Source organism: Sander vitreus, chromosome 2 (assembly GCF_031162955.1).
Source record: "Sander vitreus isolate 19-12246 chromosome 2, sanVit1, whole genome shotgun sequence".
In the NCBI taxonomy this organism is placed as follows: Eukaryota; Metazoa; Chordata; class Actinopteri; order Perciformes; family Percidae; genus Sander; species Sander vitreus.
The window spans coordinates 21,766,981-21,786,507 of NC_135856.1; the positions used below are offsets into that span (position 1 = coordinate 21,766,981).

At 37.8% G+C, this 19,527-nt stretch overlaps 1 protein-coding gene across 1 annotated transcript; it reads right to left on the bottom strand.

Moving 5' to 3' along the window:
* Positions 1-448: 448 nt before the first annotated feature.
* Positions 449-19,527, bottom strand: tacr3a (tachykinin receptor 3a). Its single transcript, XM_078269395.1, has 5 exons — positions 19,157-19,527; positions 14,804-14,992; positions 14,308-14,458; positions 1,746-1,942; positions 449-963 (listed from the first exon to the last, which is right to left on the bottom strand). The coding sequence occupies exons 1-5, from the start codon at positions 19,522-19,524 to the stop codon at positions 630-632; spliced, it is 1,239 nt and encodes a 412-aa protein (XP_078125521.1). The 5' UTR covers positions 19,525-19,527; the 3' UTR covers positions 449-629.

Below are 19,527 nucleotides of genomic sequence, written 5' to 3' on the forward strand. Positions count from 1 at the left end.
TGGTGCCATGTTTTGGGATCTGCGTGTAAATACTGCTCACAAATCGATTTGTCAAACAGACCGTGGTTCTGCACTGACGCTCCTCTCCACAGATAATATACAAAACAATACAAGATGATACACAACATCTTATGGTAAAATACTGAAAAAAACCTGATGTATTTTCTTAAAGCAGAGCTATTCTGCTGTGAAACATATTTAAATTGCTTTACTTATTTTGATGTAGGTTTACTATAGCCAATTACTGTCAGTTGTATTATGTAGGGAAAAATGAACAAGCATGTAATAAAAATAATTTTGGATCACACTTGGTATCAGCTGATAACAAATTTTAAAGAATCAGGGGCAAAACACCTTTCTATCAGTGTGACTTTTAAACTGCTCGTAACATTCAATTCAAAGTGACCCTCTATGAGCTCTATCTTAAAAAATCTATATTATCCATCAAGGTAAATTATTTAATAATCTCTATATCCATATGGCCTTCTTTGTTAAACGCTGTGATAAAATGCTTCTATGTCTAAATAAGCAAACATCTATGTACCGTTTGTATGTGCAGTGTATTACGCATGTGTGTACATTTCTGAAATGCATGTATATGTCTGTGTGTAAGTCTGTGAGAACAACCTTTAAGAGAACTCCTCAGGTTGAGCGCTTGGAGCCCCTCCATTTTGCGTCTTCGCACCGCCACCGTTGCATCCCGTGATCTCCGTTTGGCGAGACGTGATGTAGCTTCTCTTCCTAGCGGACAGGGAGTGCTTCCTTTCAGAGCCACCGCCTGCACCGCCACCACCCTCGGCAGGGTCGTAAACCACCACGACAGTGGTATCCATTCGGGACAGCGTGTACATGCTGCTCTGGCGTGTCTGGTGCAGCCGCGTAGAGCGTAGTTCCAACTCGTCGTAGCTAGATACCTTGATGAATGGGCACCAACGAAAAGCTCGCTTGAAGCCAGCTCGAAACCTGCGCCACATCAAGAGGGTGAGGGGAAAACAAGTAAATGTTTTTTAATGTTTTTTTTCTAAGAATTTTTCCTTTAATAAGTCGAGAAGCAGCGTTTACTGTATACAATACTGCACCAAAAATGGTCTCTTCAGCTAAGAAAAGATTGTGTTGAAGTGTCCTGGAAGCTTTTAAATTGGCAGTTAGTGATGCATTTCAAACTGTTTGTACAGTGATGAAAAAGAGACCAATTGTGTTACTGTGAGAGTACTCAACAGTAAACTGACAGTACTTGAGATCCTGGCAATGGATTATTTTCTGAATGCATTGAGGCTGTATTCATTGATACACCAAACAGCTTCAGATGCTTGAGAGAAGCAATTTTTAAATAATGTTTTTTAAAGAAACCAATTAATTTGTATGAGTAGACTGAGTGATGTCATAGATTCACTACAAAAACATGATCAAAATCAATTTATAAAAATGTCATTTTTGACTTTCAAATCCTTAAAAAAACATTTCATCATTTCAGATACTCTAAATTTGTAGTCTAATTAAATGATCAGAAGACCATGGACAATACATATGAAGTACTTAACAAAACTCAGAGGGATGAATGGAGAGTAAGTAATAATGATATGTTGAAAGATTATGGATCCATGCAATGGCACTTAATTACACTCAGTGATGTGTAACAATACAATCAATCCCACTTGTTTCTCTTATTTAGTAGCAGCCTTAAAGTAGATTCAGTTGTAACATTCCATGTTTTAGATTGTCAACACCCCCCTGTAGTTACCCACCTGCTGTTGAGGCAGCAGTAGATGATGGGGTTGTACATGGTGGAGCTCATTGCCAGCCACAGCACCGACAGGTAAACCTGCTGGATGTACTTCCACTTGACCAAATCTTTGGTGAGAACTGTCGCAATGAAGTAGACGTGATAGGGGAGCCAGCAGAGGGCAAAGGTCACCACTACGATGATCATCATCTTCACCACCTGCACAAGGAAGGAAAGAGCGATGATGAGAAACATGCACACGCTGTCATTGTTATCTGTGTTCAAGATTCCTGGAAGCATTGAGAGAGACAGATTGAAGAACAGCAATGTGCAAGCCGGAGAAAATTACAAAAGAAAATACCACTGCCAACATGTCACTCTCTTTAAAACCAATACATATTTGGGGGGAAGAATGTGGAGCTTGTAATTGTAGCCCATTTCTTTATTGCAGCATTTTGGTAGCACCTGGCTAGGTGATGCATCTCAAGATTGTAATGAAAGCAGGACAGTATGTTCTAGTCCCTTTCATCTTATAACATGTCCATGTCTGGAAGGCTTTGTCACATGAACATATACAGTATGCCAGAAAATGTTGAAGCACAGTAGCAGTCATATATATATATATATATATATATATATATATATATATATATATATATATATATATATATATATATATATATATATATATATATATATATATATATATATATATATATATATATATATATATATATTATATATTAATATATATATTATATATATTATTATAATATATTATTATATTATATTTCATTAGGATTAACTCCTTGAGATGTATCATCTCATTTTCAATGGGATCCCAGAACAAACAGAAAACAAAAAAAAATGCAAAGCAACACACTACATAACATAAAACACAATAATGCAAAGGTAAAATAAGACAACCTACTCAATAACAAAAACAGAAAAGACTATCTATCTATCTATCTATCTATCTATCTATCTATCTATCTATCTATCTATCTATCTATCTATCTATCTATCTATCTATCTATTTATCATCTATCTATCTATCTATTTATCTATCTATCTATCTATCTATCTATCTATCTATCTATCTATCTATCTATCTATCTATCTATCTATCTATCTATCTTTTAATCTCTCTTTCTAACTGGAAGTGAAGTCAATGGACTGCTGTGCATTGTCCCTGGGGGGTAACTGGGAACACAATCTATAATAGTGTGTGGCTCCTCAGAGGCAGGCTGCAGAGGCACACTACCAGAGACAAAACAGACATTATTGCATCCCTCCTGAAATCCAAACAAAAGTCCTGGCAATCCCTGTGTTGAGTGCATATTTCAAAGAAGTTCATGACATTACACAAGCCATGCTATAAACTGTCTAGGTGGCTGCTAAACAGTGGTGAAGCAGTCAGTCAGTATTTTTGTTTGATGACAGTGTTGAAATTAAATGAAGGATCTGATTCTCTCAAGAAGACATAAGTCAGGTTTGAAAGTGAAGTGAGGAGACTAATTAAAAGACGCTAAGAACAAAGTAGTTGTTATGGGTGCAGTGTATATCTTTCCATTGCATGTGACATGCTCCATTGTCAACAATGTATTACAGCAATGAAGCGGGAGAACGCTCAGAGGGAAAGGTGAAGAGTCCAGTGTTGTTTATTTTAAATGGATGGATTGTATCAGTGTCTACAGTTCTGTAATAGCGAAACCAAATTCAGTTTACACATTCATATCTCAGGTGTCAGAGGATGGCAGAACATACATGAGCGCTATTTAGGTAACTTGAACAACTCATTAATTTTCCGAAAGCTTGGCTACATGGCACAAATAACTACTAACTGAGAAAGACTGTGAATCTTATGTAAATAATACTGTATGTTCTTTGAGTGTTACTTTACAGGACAATGCTGTCTTAATCTATATTCTTATTATTGTCAACAAATCCCAAAACCAACAATGCGTTAGTCCATCTCTCAATATTATGGCAGCAGGACAGTGTATGTGGGACTGACTAAACTTCTGTGCTCATATTTGTTATAATGAAAACATATGTCATGTCATTTCGACAACAATGGAGGTCTATGGTACAAATGAATAAGATATCAGGCATTGGCTACAGACACAGTTAGTAGGATCTATTCATGTGACAGACAGAACCAGGTATTGAAAATCTTGTACTCTCTGGTTAAAGGCTGAGCTGTACCATCAAGACACATCCAGTTTCTTAATAGGCTAAATATGTTAATAAACTTGAGGAGGAGAAACACATTTGCTAAGTGCTCTTGGGTCTTGTTAAAACAACCCATATTTGGACTGCCAGAGAAATCAATACAATCCAGATAACATATACTGTGTACCACAAAGGATATTCCATGTGAGGCTGGATTCTTGAAGGACATACTTTATTAATTCCCCCAGGAGGGAAATTAAAAAAAATTTCACTCTGTTATTATTACACATTACACACAGGCCCAAAACAGCATCATTCAGAATGAGAATGAGAGTAAAAGCCTGACTGGTCCACAAATAAGGCAGAAGAACAAAGAAACAATAGCCACATGGAGTGTAAAGGGTTTGTGTTTTTACATGTATTGTTTGCAGTATATGTTACACTGTTACCAAATGCTTCATAATAAAACAAACAAAAGAAGAGCAAATGCAAAACAAAATTACATGTATGCTCCATGTTATTAGTTTAGTTACTGGAATGGAAATAAGTCGTAGGTTAATTCAACTAAAGGTCTTGTGTAAATAAATAAATAAATAAATATGTCTTAGGGTATCGTCTTGATTGCTAGAATAGTCTTTTTAATGGTACTGATTAAAAAACACAACAATGCATTCTTTCTTTATTGAAATGTTGGCTTTTTAAAAATAGGATTGTTAGGTTTACAGTTTAGTACACATCTTTATTAGAGGGGACAGGCTATCATTTATAGAGCAGTATTCACACAACCTTGTCTGAAAGAATTTAACCTGTCAGTGTTTCATGTTTGGAATTCAATAAAGAAATACAGTATAAGGCCCTTAAGGTAGCCAATAAGTAATAAGAATGAATTATTTCTACCAACTTACTCCTGGACCAGATTGGTCTTCGACTGGTTTGTTTTGAATTGGGATCAAACAGAATGATAATTAGATAAACTAAGTAATTCTCTATGTCTCAAACTTCCTGATGCAGAGGTCATTTTCAGGACAAAGAAGAGAAGAAAGACTAACTACTGAGGGAACCATAATATTGCCCATCACGTATACCTATCTCACATCCAGCAATTGTCTGCCTGAGGAAAGCAAGTGGACTTGAATAACAACTAAAGGAGAGCAACAGTGAGCAAAACTAATTTTTTTTAGCTTTCTTTCTGTTTATATATACTTTCCTGACAACTGCTGGGATGTAAGGTAATTGTGTAGTAAGGTTAAAAAATATGATTTAATTTTGGCAAAGGTTTTTTCTACTATAGGTTGCTGAAAGACAGGATTGCAGGATTTATAAAGTAGATTGAATAAATGAGGAAACCACAATGTGCTTTACAAAAAAATGAATTGGAGAAAGAAAATATTTTATTAATTCTGCATCAGTGATGTTTTGACCAATTTCAAAAGATGGCAGAACAGAACAAGATGCATAATTTGATCAAGTTTTCTGTGATGTTTCATGATTGCTGTACTACAAAGACCAGTGCGACAAAAACTATAATAATAATATAATAATAATGGATATCATACTGTACCCAAGAGTCCTGCAGCAGGATTACTGGTGCTATTGGGCTGAGATATAGAATGTAACAAAACTGTGATTTCTTTTTTTTGTGAGGCATGCAGAGACTCAAATTGACATGTTCTTGAATACGAGCGTCCCGTGGAGAAAAATAATATGCGAGACATTCAGGAGAAGAAAAATAAGTTATCCTGGCTCTGTCCAAAGGTAACAAAATTAAACTACCAGCATCTACAAAGCTTAAGAATTAAAATGTAATATATCTTTGGTTTATCCCGTACAAGAACCAAAGTGTGAAAATGACACGTTATTTTTGTTTTACCGGACTTTATGTGCTGGACTAATTCTTGGCTGGGCCGGTGACTTCGGCTAGTTGCCTGGCAACCTCATTGTGACAAGACTCTGTGACAAGTTACTGTGCCAGCCAAGAACTAGTCCCACACTTACACATTTGTAAAACCACAGCTTTGGTTTTTGTGCAGAATAAATACATGACATATAAGCCGTAGCCTGCCTGCTATAAGATAATTAATATGTTTGTGAGAGGGTGAATGAATTACTAGCCAGTTCCATATCAATGGAACATAGCAGGAGGGAAGCAGGCATCATGAGAGATGCCTAGGTAGAATATGGGTAGAATATATTTCATTTATGTCTTATGATTGGACATGGCAAATATCCACAGGTGTTTTTTTTCTTTTTAGAAGATACCAATGCTCCCCAGGAGAGACAAGTGTAAGCAATTGGCCTGCAGTTACTATTGTCTGAGCCCCTCCATCAGGTTTGAGAGTATAGTGTTTGTATTCAGGCCTCTCAAATATGGAGGTTCAATCTAAAGCAAAGTAGCCCATACATGTCTGTGTAATCTAAAGGCTATTTTATATCAATTCTACAACATGGAAAAGGGAGGCGAAGTTGAGAGTGGCATTTTCTCACTAAAGGTCAAGGTTAAAACTAGATTGTGACTTGGTCCCTTGTTGTTGGCAAGCTTGTGTCACGATTGGCCGTGTGACGAGGAAGGAAAACAGATTTCTGGACCCAAATGCCCAACACAAACAGGAGTGTATGCAGGTGAAGTATCTATTAGAACAACAGAAAATCCAGGTTTACGTGAAGGTTGAAGTCCAAAAGATCCAAAACGAGGGTACGAAGTGAACAAATACACAGAGAACAAGTATTAAACACTCGACATAAGACAAGGACATGACAAAGACTGAACAGAGCAGAAGACATTATATACAGGGACAAATGAGCAGGGAGGGAGTGAACAGGTGAAACATATTAGACACATGAAATGAACAAATAAAACTAAAAACATCAACCATGACAGCTTGTGGGAGCTACAAACAGAACATGTGTCACAGGCACGTTTGACACAATATATTCAATTACATTTTTTGAATTAAGTATTTTGTTTTTCTCAACGCATTTTTATGAATGAGTTTGTATGGTATTATACAAAAAAGTATGCACACTGATTCGTATGATATCTTACAAATAGGCGAACGTCGGCTGGCTACAGAGCTCCGTTAGATGTCGCTGAATCTGCAGTAGTTGTTACTTGAGTTTACCTGATAAAAGGTGACTGTAAGCAGGGTACAGGTACAGGTACATTTCGGCGAACATTACAGTTAAGTTTAGGCGACAAAACGTGAGTGTCATGACGGCTACAGCAGTTAAGTTTAGGCAGCAAAACGACTAGTTAAGTTTAGGAAAAAGATTGTGGTTTAGATTAAAACACTCCCAAGGAACACGTACTCCTGGGTGAAAGCCTTAAAGCAGCTGTCATTGTGGTGCATACAGCAAAAAATACGAGAATGCTTATGAAATACATTGCTTTACTTTTCGTATATTGGTACAAATAGTTCATGAGAACAGCCTGGTTTTTCTACTGCACACAAGTTGTAATGGAGTAATGGCTGGTGTGGATGATGATTAAGCAACAAAATTAGTTTGGGGTTAGGAAAATATTTTAGCTTTGGTTAACTCTTAACGCTGCGGTAGGCAGTTTATTTTTGGCATTGTTAGGCAAACATTCTATAATAATCTTTCATCAATTGTAATTCAAGAGTTCATTTCCTCCTTGACTCTGTTTTCAGGCTTTAGAAAATCTAACACGTGACAGGAGACTTTGGCCAATCACAGGTCATATCAAGAAAGAGTGTGGGTGTGGGTGTGGGTGTGTGATACTTATTTCAAGTATCAAAAACTGAGGAGGACACACTGTTGATATCCTACTCTTTCTTCAATGCCTAACGAATCTATTTATTTCTCTCCCTGACACTGTCTTTATGATTGAGCAGCACTGATTGAAGCCTGAAAATATTGTAAACAAATTAATAACATAATTAATTACACTGGTCGGACTGTTCGGCTCTCTTTCAGACTGATACCTCAAGTTCAGGCTGGTCCTCATCCTCAACACGTGCATTTTTCAGTGTAAGAGTAAAAAAATGACATAACATTATTTATAATAAGTTTATTTGATTCACAGCTGCTACATATAGTGTTTTGACCTCAACAACCCAACTGCATTTTACTGCAAACTTGCGACTAGTTAACTTTCTAAAGCAGGCACAATCGCTTGTTTGCTAAGAGTCGGGTCGGGACTCCAACATTAACACACTGACAACATTGTATTCAGAATATAAAATATTTTTATGGCACATTTTAATGTGCGATTGTGTAAAGGTGTTCACGAGATACCAACCTTTCGTGAAGTTGTGAATTTCGCCAGCCGTCTTCTCCTGTTTCTCCTATCATGGAGACAGACGCTGTGTGCACGGGGGGGAGGGGCTGTGTGTGTGTATGTGAGCGAGACGCAAGTGACAGAGAGACGGAGGAGAGCAGGGAAAGGAAATGCAGCTGAACGAATAAGCTGCGTGTTTTAAATAGCGTTAAAAAGAAATTAATAACGAAACGCAATGTGCGGCGGCAGGTGTTGATAGTGCGGCGCACCGCCACAAATTAGTGTGTGTGTGGAAAACACTGTATCTATTCATTGCTTTGCTATTAAATGCAACAAAAGCATTACACATACAAATTCAAATGAGCAGTGGGAAACAACTGTGAGTAGACAAGGAAACCATATTAGTTTGATGCTGATTTACTTTGGAAAAAAAGTAATGAAACTCACATGCTAATGAGCTTTTTAATACACAAAATAGATATTGAGTCAACCATACTTGGGGCTTGCCCCAGCACTAGATTTATGTTTCTTCATTAATCCAGTAAATGACTACCCATTCGTTAACTTGAAGAATGAGAATGAGTCCCACCAACAGTTTGCTTCACAAACAAAACAATTTAAAATAAAATCCCTCAGGTCAACCTTGTCTACTAAAAAATGTTTATTAATTTGGAAATATAATAATATGCTATTATGCTTGATAATGATTGTTTTTTTTATTCACATAAGGACATGTTTTTTTTTACTTGATTTGTTTAAAGTTAAGATGCAAAAAAGACGTAAAATGTTTTGTGCTTTGCACTGTACCCATCAACACCATCAACACTGACTGCCTGCCTACAACATCTATGCAATACAACAGTGTAACACACTTCATGGACTGGAACAAAACAGTTGAACAAACCCTGTCTCTTACAAATTACGTATAGTGTACATACTAATATGCAAAAGCCAAAACATTTTAATTAAAACATACTGTTGCCCTACTTTTTTTAAATCAACATAACGAGTCATCAAATGTTTTGATGAATCAGCAAAGTTGTAATTTGCAAAACATTCACTGACAGAATATTTAATTTGTTTTACAATTTACATCTAGCAACTAGAGCATTATAAACAGTTGTATGATTACATGCAGGCACTAAAATCACTTGGTTGCTGATTTCGGTTAAATATTGAAAAAGTCGACAATGACTTGAAGCAGAAGACTGGACTCGTTACCGTTTACATCTAAAGGGAAAATGTGGCACCTTTACTGTTAATGTCTAATCAGTACTGATTGCCAGCTGTGCCCACATGTACCGGGATACCAGGATTGGGCACGGCTGGCGACACAGAGAACATTGGAAAGCACTGCAGGCTTTTTTCACACCATATCCCTCATTCAGATAGAGATAAGGTTGGAAATCGCTGAATTGTCCCTTTAACCAAAACCTTCCCTTAACCATAGACAAAATGTTTTTTAGTCTACAACTAACATACTCTCTGGTCTCTGGTGTCAAAGTCCTGTGCTTTGTAGGTCAACCATGCATTCCTACCACCTCCCTATGACTTCTGTGCGGTACAGGAATGTACACTTCCTGGATAATTACATTCCTTCAAATGCATATTTGGAATTCACATTTAGTCATATATCAATGTCATTGTCTGCAGGGTTTACCATGTTGAATGTAAGACTTTCCAAGACCTTTTTAACCCCACATACAATACAATTTAATACCTATTTTACCATCATTGACCAAAGTAGGAAGGATATGACTTAGAATTAGCTATTATAATATCACATTGGCAGCATGGTGCTCAGTGGTTAGCACTTCTGCTTCACAGCAAGAAGGTTCTGGGTTCGAATCCAGGTCGTTCCGGGCCTTTCTGTGTGGAGTTTGCATGTTCTCCCCGTGTTTGCGTGGGGGTGCTCCGGTTTCTTCCCACCGTAAAGACATGCATGCTAGGTAATTAGGACTACAGTTGAAAATTTGCCGACTGGCTAACAGTGGTGCATTTACAGAAATGTTGATTAATGTGCATTGTCCTAATCAAATAAACTTACAAATAAATTTATTTCCAGTATTTCTGCAATAATTACAAATAAGACAATTAATAAATCAATGCTAGGGACTTGGATAAGTGGCATAAAATGGATAGATTGATTAATCAATTGAAAATTATATTTTTTATTTAAATGACCAAAACTTGCCCATTATGAGATGAGGAGCTTCCTAGCTACAGTAGCTAGCAGTAGTGACAGTGTCTGCAATAGGTCCGATGGTGCTAATTAAAACTCCACAAAAATATATTGAAATACTTAAAGCCATAGGCACCGATTTATGTTTTCCTCAGTGGGTGCTCACGCCCTTAAAAAAAAAGTAGTCAAAAAATTTTAGCATTTCAGAACCTTAGGAAATGGACAGCGGCCGACACGAACACACACGCCTATTAAGTCGATAATAAAGCTGTAAAGTAGGCTTTCAACTCAGGACAGCGCCACTTGAAGTTTAACTGACACGTAACCGCGATCATCTTCATGGGAAATTAAGAATCAATGACACCTGTCTAGTAGCCTAGGCACACTATAACAGACGCTCCACTTAGCACCAACTGCAATGTTTCATTTTAAATGAATGGAGCCACTAGCAGTCTGGCACTGGGTGCTCAGTATTTTCCGTGGGTGCTCGAGCTCCGGAGCATCGGCGCCTATGCTTAAAGCCATTGCACTTAAAGCCATTGCAAGAAAGAACAGGACGGTAATGGGGAGTCCAAATAAAGTAAAAAGCCTTTTTTTCCAGAATGGCTTTAACCTAAATGTTCCAGCAGGAGCCTTTGTCAGGGTGTGAAAAATAAAAAAATCCAATTTTTGTCATACAATTACTGGTGTGAAGAAAGAGCGCAGGAGATTATGTGACTGTAGCCACAATCCTTAACGCCTCACTCTCAAAAGAAAGCAGCCAACTCCTATTGTCTAATAGTGCGGCATAGTGAATGGTAAATGGCCCTTAAGAAATTGCTTCTATTGTGATTATCATTATGGATCAAGCCTGTGCACTTGGCTCTGTCAGGACAGACAGATCGTTTGACACCCATCCAGACAGGATTAGACTTGTTCCATTAACTCTGCAGGTTAGCAGGATGCTCACATACACTGCAGCTTAATGCTGTTTTACTTCCGTTTTACAAAAATCTGATTTTGTAGAGGTAATCCATCTCAAGCTTTTCACTTATTGATCTTCACAGTTACTCAGGAAGGACTCTCCATAGACCAATGTTCTGTCTGGAAGACTCAGGATAATGATCTGAAGCCAATAGTGATTCTTAGGAAAAGATTAAAGCATGTAAAGGCAAAGACAGAACTTTGGACGATTAACAATGTTGTTGGTGCTCGGGAACGCGGGCAGCCACAGGGAAATCATACAGTGCAGTCACCGAATCAGAAGCATATTAAAGGTGCCATGCCACACAAAACCGTTTTTACTTGTACTTTTTGAAATATGTTAGGTCCATATGTGTTTGTGTTATGTCGTGAATGTGAAAATGAACTGCTACCTCCTCTGTCAGCTCTAGCCACTGAAAAGAAATAAGCGGAGAAATCAGGCCAATTACAAAAGCTGGTCAGTCTGATGTGGTGTTGCCTGAGCTCATTACTATTCATGAGCTCACCCAGTTGTGCTGGCTAAAGGATGCTGATAGCCAGGCTCTCACTGGCTAGCTGTTAGCCAATCAGAGTCAAGCAGCTTAGCTTGTTGAATATTAATGTGAACTGGCACAAATCAAGCTGAGTCTTCATGCAGGCTTTCTATACCACTCTAGAATGGCTTGAAACAAGGTCACCAAGGCATTTTTTCCACAAAAAATGTTACAGAGTCAATGGTAGAACTTCATACATTACCACAAAGTAATGAAATATGTGTGGCAGGGCACCTTTAATGTTTTCCAATAAAGATATAAAGAAGATTGGATAGCCATCATAACCTATATTGGAATTAACTGACCTTGCCTATGCCAAGTAATACTGCATTGTATTTGCCAGTGAATCTGCAGTAGGTGATTCATTTGCCCTCTTCACCCTTTTATGACATAGTTGTCTGCTGCAAGATGTGTTTTCTCATATTTGGTCACTCCTCATTGTAGCATTAAACAGTCTTATTGTACAAGCATGTCTTGCATGAGCCCCTGAATAGGTCTATTTGTGCGGACAAACTCAATGCCTTGAGACACTGTTGATTCTCAGAGCTTGTGCCTGTCCTTGTACATAGAAAAAGAGTTGATTGAGGACAAGTGACAACCACAAAGGTTGTGTTCTGTGGAATCAAGGTTTTCTTCCCTGAAATGTTCACAGTGCAGTGTGTCTGCCCAACCTGGTCTCACAGAATTCCGTGAAATGAACACGGCCCCTTAACTCAAAATCTGTGGCAGTTTCACGGAATCGCCGAAAATTCCGTGACGTGGTCTACGCACGGATTCCCTGATCACAGCACGATTCTTTCTGCCAGTTGAGCTGCGGCAGAGAAGCTGTATAGCTTTGCTATTATTGGTATTTTTAGCCCAATAACTGCTGTTTTAATCAACATTTATTCACCAGATCGTATCATGGTTTATTTGTATTTCTTTTAATGTTATTATTTCGGTCTATTTCGGCCAGGGAAGCTGGATTGCTTTGTTGTTTATTTATATTTTTAAAACTATAACGCTAAATCTAGCAACATATATTTAGATGTTATCATAGTATACATTTCTTTATTTTAATAATATTATTTCGGTCTTATTACCAGTGAAATATTACAGTATGCTGTAATACAGAACATTACGATATGATCCGAGCTACTGACACGCATTCAAAGCCGATATCCCATAATGCAATGCGGGCATTCATTCACAGAATCAGACAGCGATCAGCGGGTTTTTAACGCCAGTATCGCTTCAATGTACATATATACAATCAGTGGTTTAGTCACCAGCAACAACACGTTGCTCAACTTTGTTCCAGTAAGTCATGCACCGTAATAACGTTTAAAAAAATCCGTGCGATACTCCGGAAGTGACGTGGTACGTGCCGCTCGGCGGATAAGAAGATAAAAAATATATAATATTCGTAATATTGATGTTTTTGTCTAACTTTTGTATTTGAGGATGTAGACAATGAAGATATTAATAATAATAAAATACAGTTTCATGTATTTGTCTCATGTACTGTTTGCTCGGCCGGCCGGATATATGCTCTAGCGCTAGTCTCATTTTTAAGTGTAAGGTTTATATAATCATGTTCTACCTGACAGAGAAAATGTAAACTGAAAGCAAAACAGAGTTATTAATTAATAACTGTATTAATTGTTGAGCTTGATTAACATTATTTTTCATTTTAATCTCACCAGTGGGAATCTAATCTCATATTCTTATTTTTTAACTCATTTCTTTAAAGAGCCCAGTGTTCTTGCTTTAGTAAAGGAAAACAATGTTTAACAATGCTGCTGCTGCATGTCTAATACTTAATTTTAAAATACACTAAAATTTCCAATCATTTTCAAAGCATAAATAGCCTATTACGTAGATCCAGTGATTAAGCACAACAAAAAGCTTATAGGGAGTTATTTTGGTACAATAAAAGATGGAAAATATTCACATTTTCTATATTGCAGTATTAACATTGTACAAACATCATACATAGGGTGTTGCTGTATAGAATTACCTTGTTATGTTTTATCTCTACCAATGATATTACAACTAGGATACATTCACAATTAATTAGATTTGGAGGTGGTCTGGGATTTTCTCCATCAGACAATGAATGTTTTTTTTGCCACAGCAATTCAATCAACAGATACAGAGGCTTAATTCCAAATCCTAAAGGAACACAGACACCAGCCAGATGGATAATTGTTCTGATGCTTTTTGAATGCCTTCTTGTTTTACCAAAAAAAGATCAGAAAATTGAAAAACTCCCAGATCTCTGTCAAAATGGCATACTGCCTATAATCGTCCTTTTCATATCCTACTTCTAGAAGTGAGATAATAATTACCTGGAGCCACAGGCTGCTCACTGGCAGACAATTATGGATTATTCCTGGTTCTCTGACTTGTGGCGTTCAAAGAGCATCATGTTCACAGTTACTAATTGAGCTGCCCCAGGTCATATCTGAATTCTTAAATGAATGGTGTACTATCTACACTCAAGCCTGCTTACCTTCCTTTTAGCCCTGAGCTGTCCATGATAGTTATCAGATGAGTCTCCTGGGATCTCCCCTCCCCACAGAGTCAACCCCACGATGGTGTAAGTGATGCCCATCACCACTAAGGGCAGCACGTAGACCAGAACTGCCACTATGGTATGATACCTAGGAAGAAAAGAGAGAGAAGACAGGAGAGTGATTACGTTTATTAAAGATTTATCCCAGTGTAAATTTATAAAAAATAAATTAATTTGGCTCTTCTAACATTAGTTTCCTGTTGTCTTATGTTCTGCTATGCCAGCAGTTAACAATGAATAACTTAATGGTTACACCTGTGGGTAAACTGTAAATTATATCATAATTACAGCATTATAGGTACTTTGCATTGAGCAACCTGTTAAAATGAGCTACATACATGAACTTAGAGAAAAATGTTGCAACAGTTTTCTGAAGTGGAAAGAACAGAGCTACAATGTCTGGTATCAAAGCAAGTTACAAAATATTTCTCACATGAAGGGGTCGTCAGCCATGCGAGGCCAGGCCACGTAGCAGAGGGTCCTGCGGGGCAGAGCTCGGATGGTGGAGAAGTAGCAGAGAGGGAAGGCCAGAACCACGGCCAGACTCCAGATACAGACAATAACTGCTGTGGTGGCCTTCGCAGACAGACGAGGCTTCAGGGGATGGATAATGGCCATGTACCTACGGGTCAGAGGTAGTGTTTCAAACCTCATACATATTTAATAATTTGTTGATTCATTAATTTAATCTTTATTTAACCAGGAAGTCGCTCGAGATACGTTATAGACTTTGCAAGGGACCCTGTAGCTTTTTGTTTACAGTTTTGGGCTGGTGTTGGAAATTAGCTTTAGCTATATACACATCAACAGTATATCGGACACTGTCTCGCCAACTGTCAATGTTTCTCTGTAAATAACATCCATTTCCCCTAAACTTTTAGGTTTTTGATTTATTAAAATTAAGTAACATCTACTTGTAAAGGTTATGGCATTACAGTGACTTGTGACCTGCTTAAATAATGGAAAATGAAAGGACTTTTCAGTGGTCTTAAGAGCATTCCACAAGAAAAAGAAAAATATTAGAGAATAGTATAAAAAGTGAAAATAACTGTGCAAAAGAAATACATGTTTTTTCTTTCTTATCACTTTATTTAGCCACCCCCTCAGATTTATCTTTGGAAGCAATACTAAATGTAATTCAAAATCAATGGATGATTTAACTTTTTTATTTTCATAAATAATATATGTTATTTTCTGCCTTGCAGCCTGTAAAAGTCCAATTATACTGTGGCGTTAGCTTTTCCGGGAAATTGATGGATGATTAATTCCAAAAAACTGTGATGAGATTAAGTTTGAATAACAAAGTAAAGCACTCAGAAATGGCAGGAGATTACCAACTCGGGATGCTACATGATTTTCAATTACTGCTAGCGCAGGCTTAGAGGCGCTAATTCAATCTTCATAAGATGGTAAAGAATGGGTCTTGTCCTGTCACCTCAGTGACTGGAACTCTCTGAGGGACAACAACAAAGATGCCCCATCTATCACAAGTAATTGCTTGGCATTTATTCTGTGTGTCTCACTGGTCCTTGTGGTTGGCAGTGTGTGAATAGATTGTTAGATGTCCAATCAAGTATGTGCCACAGCAGTATGTGTTGTTTGGGATCCAATGGGCTTGCACAACGGTGGCTGATCTGACAGACTTGTAACCACTGAGCAATAACCACAATGCAAAGCCAGTAACACTTGAATAATATGATTACACAACCACACATTCACAGAAGCGTCAGCATCGACTGGGCATGATCACAGAGACATCACAGCAGCAAATTAATAAATCATTTTACATTTTTGTTCAACCTGGGAGTCTGTTACGCTTTAAGCTGCATGAAAGCTTTCAGACTACGCATTGTTTGGAAACCATGTCAACGTTGTGTGACAACACCAACTAAACACTCACTTTATCACCGCCTGGTGTTTAACTAGCAGAGATTACCTTGGATGAGACTTCCAGTGCGGGTAGCCTGACATTTTGTGCACAGCTAAATGTCAAATGTTGGCTCATACATTCTCAGAAGAAAGGAGTATGTTAAATGTTTCAGCCACCGTCACTCCACGGCATATTATAAATACTTAAAGTGTCAGTTCAAATGACACCACTAATTGTATCTAGCCATGCAGATAGTTTTGGTTTTGTTTGTTTGGATGTTGAGATATCTACCTCTGAGATGTCTGATGTCACCACAACAAAATGAAAGTGAACAGACTTGTATCTGTGTTGCTGACAGAATTGAAACATTATTATTTAAAAAAAGGTTCAACAACATCTACTTCCAGGAACAATGTCCCTATTGCACTGGATACTCCGTTGACTCATTGTCAACAGTTTTCATAGGGACTATGCTCCTGAAAATAGCTCCAGGAACATTTTTTGTTTTATGCTTTTTATTATTTTTGCTGCTAAAGCAAAAATCCATCAACCTACTATTGGGAAGGAGGAAGAAATCTCACGCATGGATATTTTTTAAAAACCGGACAAATTAAAACCGATATATTCATGAGTAGTGAAATATAGTGAAATGACCCATATGGAAAATAGCTCTGGTTATTCTCAGTGATGTGTGCCTCCTTCTCCAGTTCTTCCTGCACAAGACATATATATATATATATATATATATATATATATATATATATATATATATATATATATATATACTAGGGCTGCACAATATAACGAAAAAACGCAATATGCGATTACGTTGTTGAATTTTGCAGTAACGATATTACCTGCGATAAATAATTTATTAAAATGTACTCCGTTCTGCATTTCTGCTGCTTTCAGTATTCTTCTAAATTACAGTTTTACAAAATTGCTTGTTGAATTTGAAACAAATAAAAGGAAATAATTCCCAACATTCTTTTATTAAACAAATTGAACATTAAATTAAACATAAAAGGCACCGCTAAAGTAAGAATGTTTCTTTTTAAAGTGCAGTTTTCTACTGATATGTTCTTTCAACTATCGTGATATGTTGCAGCCTTTCGCAATATGTAAATTGCACCAGTTGATATTGTGATGGCGATAAAAAAAACTATATATTGTGCAGCCCAAATATATACTTTAATGTTATGTGCAGGAAGATATAGGACCTAATGATAATATGTTTTCCACATATCTACAGCTTCAGCACAAGCAAATAAAGGTGTGACAAATGAAAAAAAGGCACCTGCCGTGTCATCAAAAAAAGCTTCAAGGCTTCGCCAGTTACCTTTCACACAGCAACCTGCGTTTGCTTTGCTCCAGTGCCTAAGGAAACACACTCAGCAGTGCAGCGAGTCAACAGAAAGGACAAATTCACAGATGATCACGAACTGTGGCCTCATGCCATTTCAAGACATCAGAGCGGAGACAGCACCATACTGGGGTTACGAAAAGCATGACCGGAGGTTACTTCTACATTGTGTAGGTCATGCCGATGTTCTCTTTCTCAGTACATGGTTGACAGAATTAAACAGACACTGCACACCAAAAATACAAACCCATGCAAGCTGCTGTAGAGGAGCCAAAATGAGCACAGCCTCAGGAAATGCATTGCTCCCTTCCTGTATTAAGGAGAAGGAAAACACCTCACACAACATCACAACACACTGTGACACTTGTACACTAGCTGTAGACGCACACTATGCCTGCATGCAGCTTCGTGGCAGCTTCTACACACATTTTCATTAGGATGGAATGTGTTAGCTTCCTTCATCAGTCTAATCCCTTTATTCAAACATGATGACGTATGTTGGTCCACTGATCAGTATCAAAGCCCGACTGATAGTGATGACTGCATCACCACATTACTGGAAACGACAGGGGCAGGAAAGGAGACAGAGATGCAGGAACACATAAAGAAATAAGTGTGGAGGAGCAAAGAAGATACCTAATATGAGTGCACGTGACAGAAAACCAGTCAGAGAGCGTAAAAAAACATGGAGGAAAAGGAGGTGATTTTTTTCTAGGGTGTTGCCACACAAAGTCTTTCGCTGCAGTGCAGACAGTGCAAAACAACAGCTTCAGTATATGATTCATTAGCAGCAAAATGTTAAAAATAAATGTGTGGAATAGGCTAATGGTGGGTGAGATGGCAGTCACCCTGCTGGGAAACCACCTTTCCAGTTATAATCATGCAAATCACAAACATGTAATTACCCCCCCACTGGGAACTGAAATAAATATAAACTTAAATCAGCAGGGAGCATAAACTGATGAAATAATGTGGGCACAATGGCATCATTGGAATTTAAATTAAACTGATGCGAGACTTCATCAAAGCAAGTTCTTATGAGCATGAGGGCACAGCTAGAACATCAAATGACTTGAAGTGCATAAGCATTGCCAAATGGAGCATATTCAAGCAAGCCATAACAATATTTTTAAAGCACAAGATTCAATTTCCCACCAATGCTGGTGAAAGTTGTGAAGTAGAATAATCAAGCACCTGAGATAGAAGTGTTGAACTGAGAAGATGTTTGTATAGCTTGAATTATTCATGGTATGGGATCTGGATACTTAATGTATTCTTTGATGGTTAAAGTGTGTTAAATGTAGTCTGCATTCAAAATGGGATATTCTACCTCAATTGCTTTATTGCTTTCCCCCTTTTTCTTCAATACACAAACTAATACTGATTGAGTAGACGCACATCTAAATTATTGCTCCTTTAATTAAAAAAAAAAAAAAAAAATCACAATACATGTGCCCACAAACGTAACTGGTCACCTGAGGGGTTAGGGGCATGGGGAAAGTTTAGCATAGTCATTCGATAAATATTGTTCTTGCAGCATTTCATAAGCCCACCTGTCCACAGCTATCGCAGTCATGGAGTAGATGCTTGCAAACACGGATGTTACCGGGAAGAAGTTGTGGAATTTGCAGTACGCTTCCCCGAAGTACCACTCTCCATGGGCAGCATAAATAAAGTTTATCAAAGTGTTAAACGCGGCCATTGACGCGTCCGAAAACGCCAAGTTTAGGAGAAAGTAGTTCGTTACTGTCCTCATACGCTTGTGGGCAAGAATGATCCAGATCACGATGAGGTTTCCAAACACCGCCACCGCCAGTACCGAGCTGTAGGCTACGGACCAGAGAGCTACGCGCCACGGCGGCTGCACAAACTGGTTGGTGAAGTTCGCCGTTATGTTGGATCCTTTGTGTGGAGCTGCCATCCT

Excerpts from the sequence above, each read along its gene's own strand:
- tacr3a (XM_078269395.1), bottom strand. The coding sequence starts at position 19,524 with ATGGCAGCTCCACACAAAGGATCCAACATAACGGCGAACTTCACCAAC. Across the intron at positions 14,993-19,156 it reads ACTGCGATAGCTGTGGACAG|GTACATGGCCATTATCCATC; the intron begins GTGGGCTTATGA and ends TCTGACCCGTAG. Across the intron at positions 1,943-14,307 it reads AGCTCAGGGCTAAAAGGAAG|GTGGTGAAGATGATGATCAT; the intron begins GTAAGCAGGCTT and ends TTCCTTGTGCAG.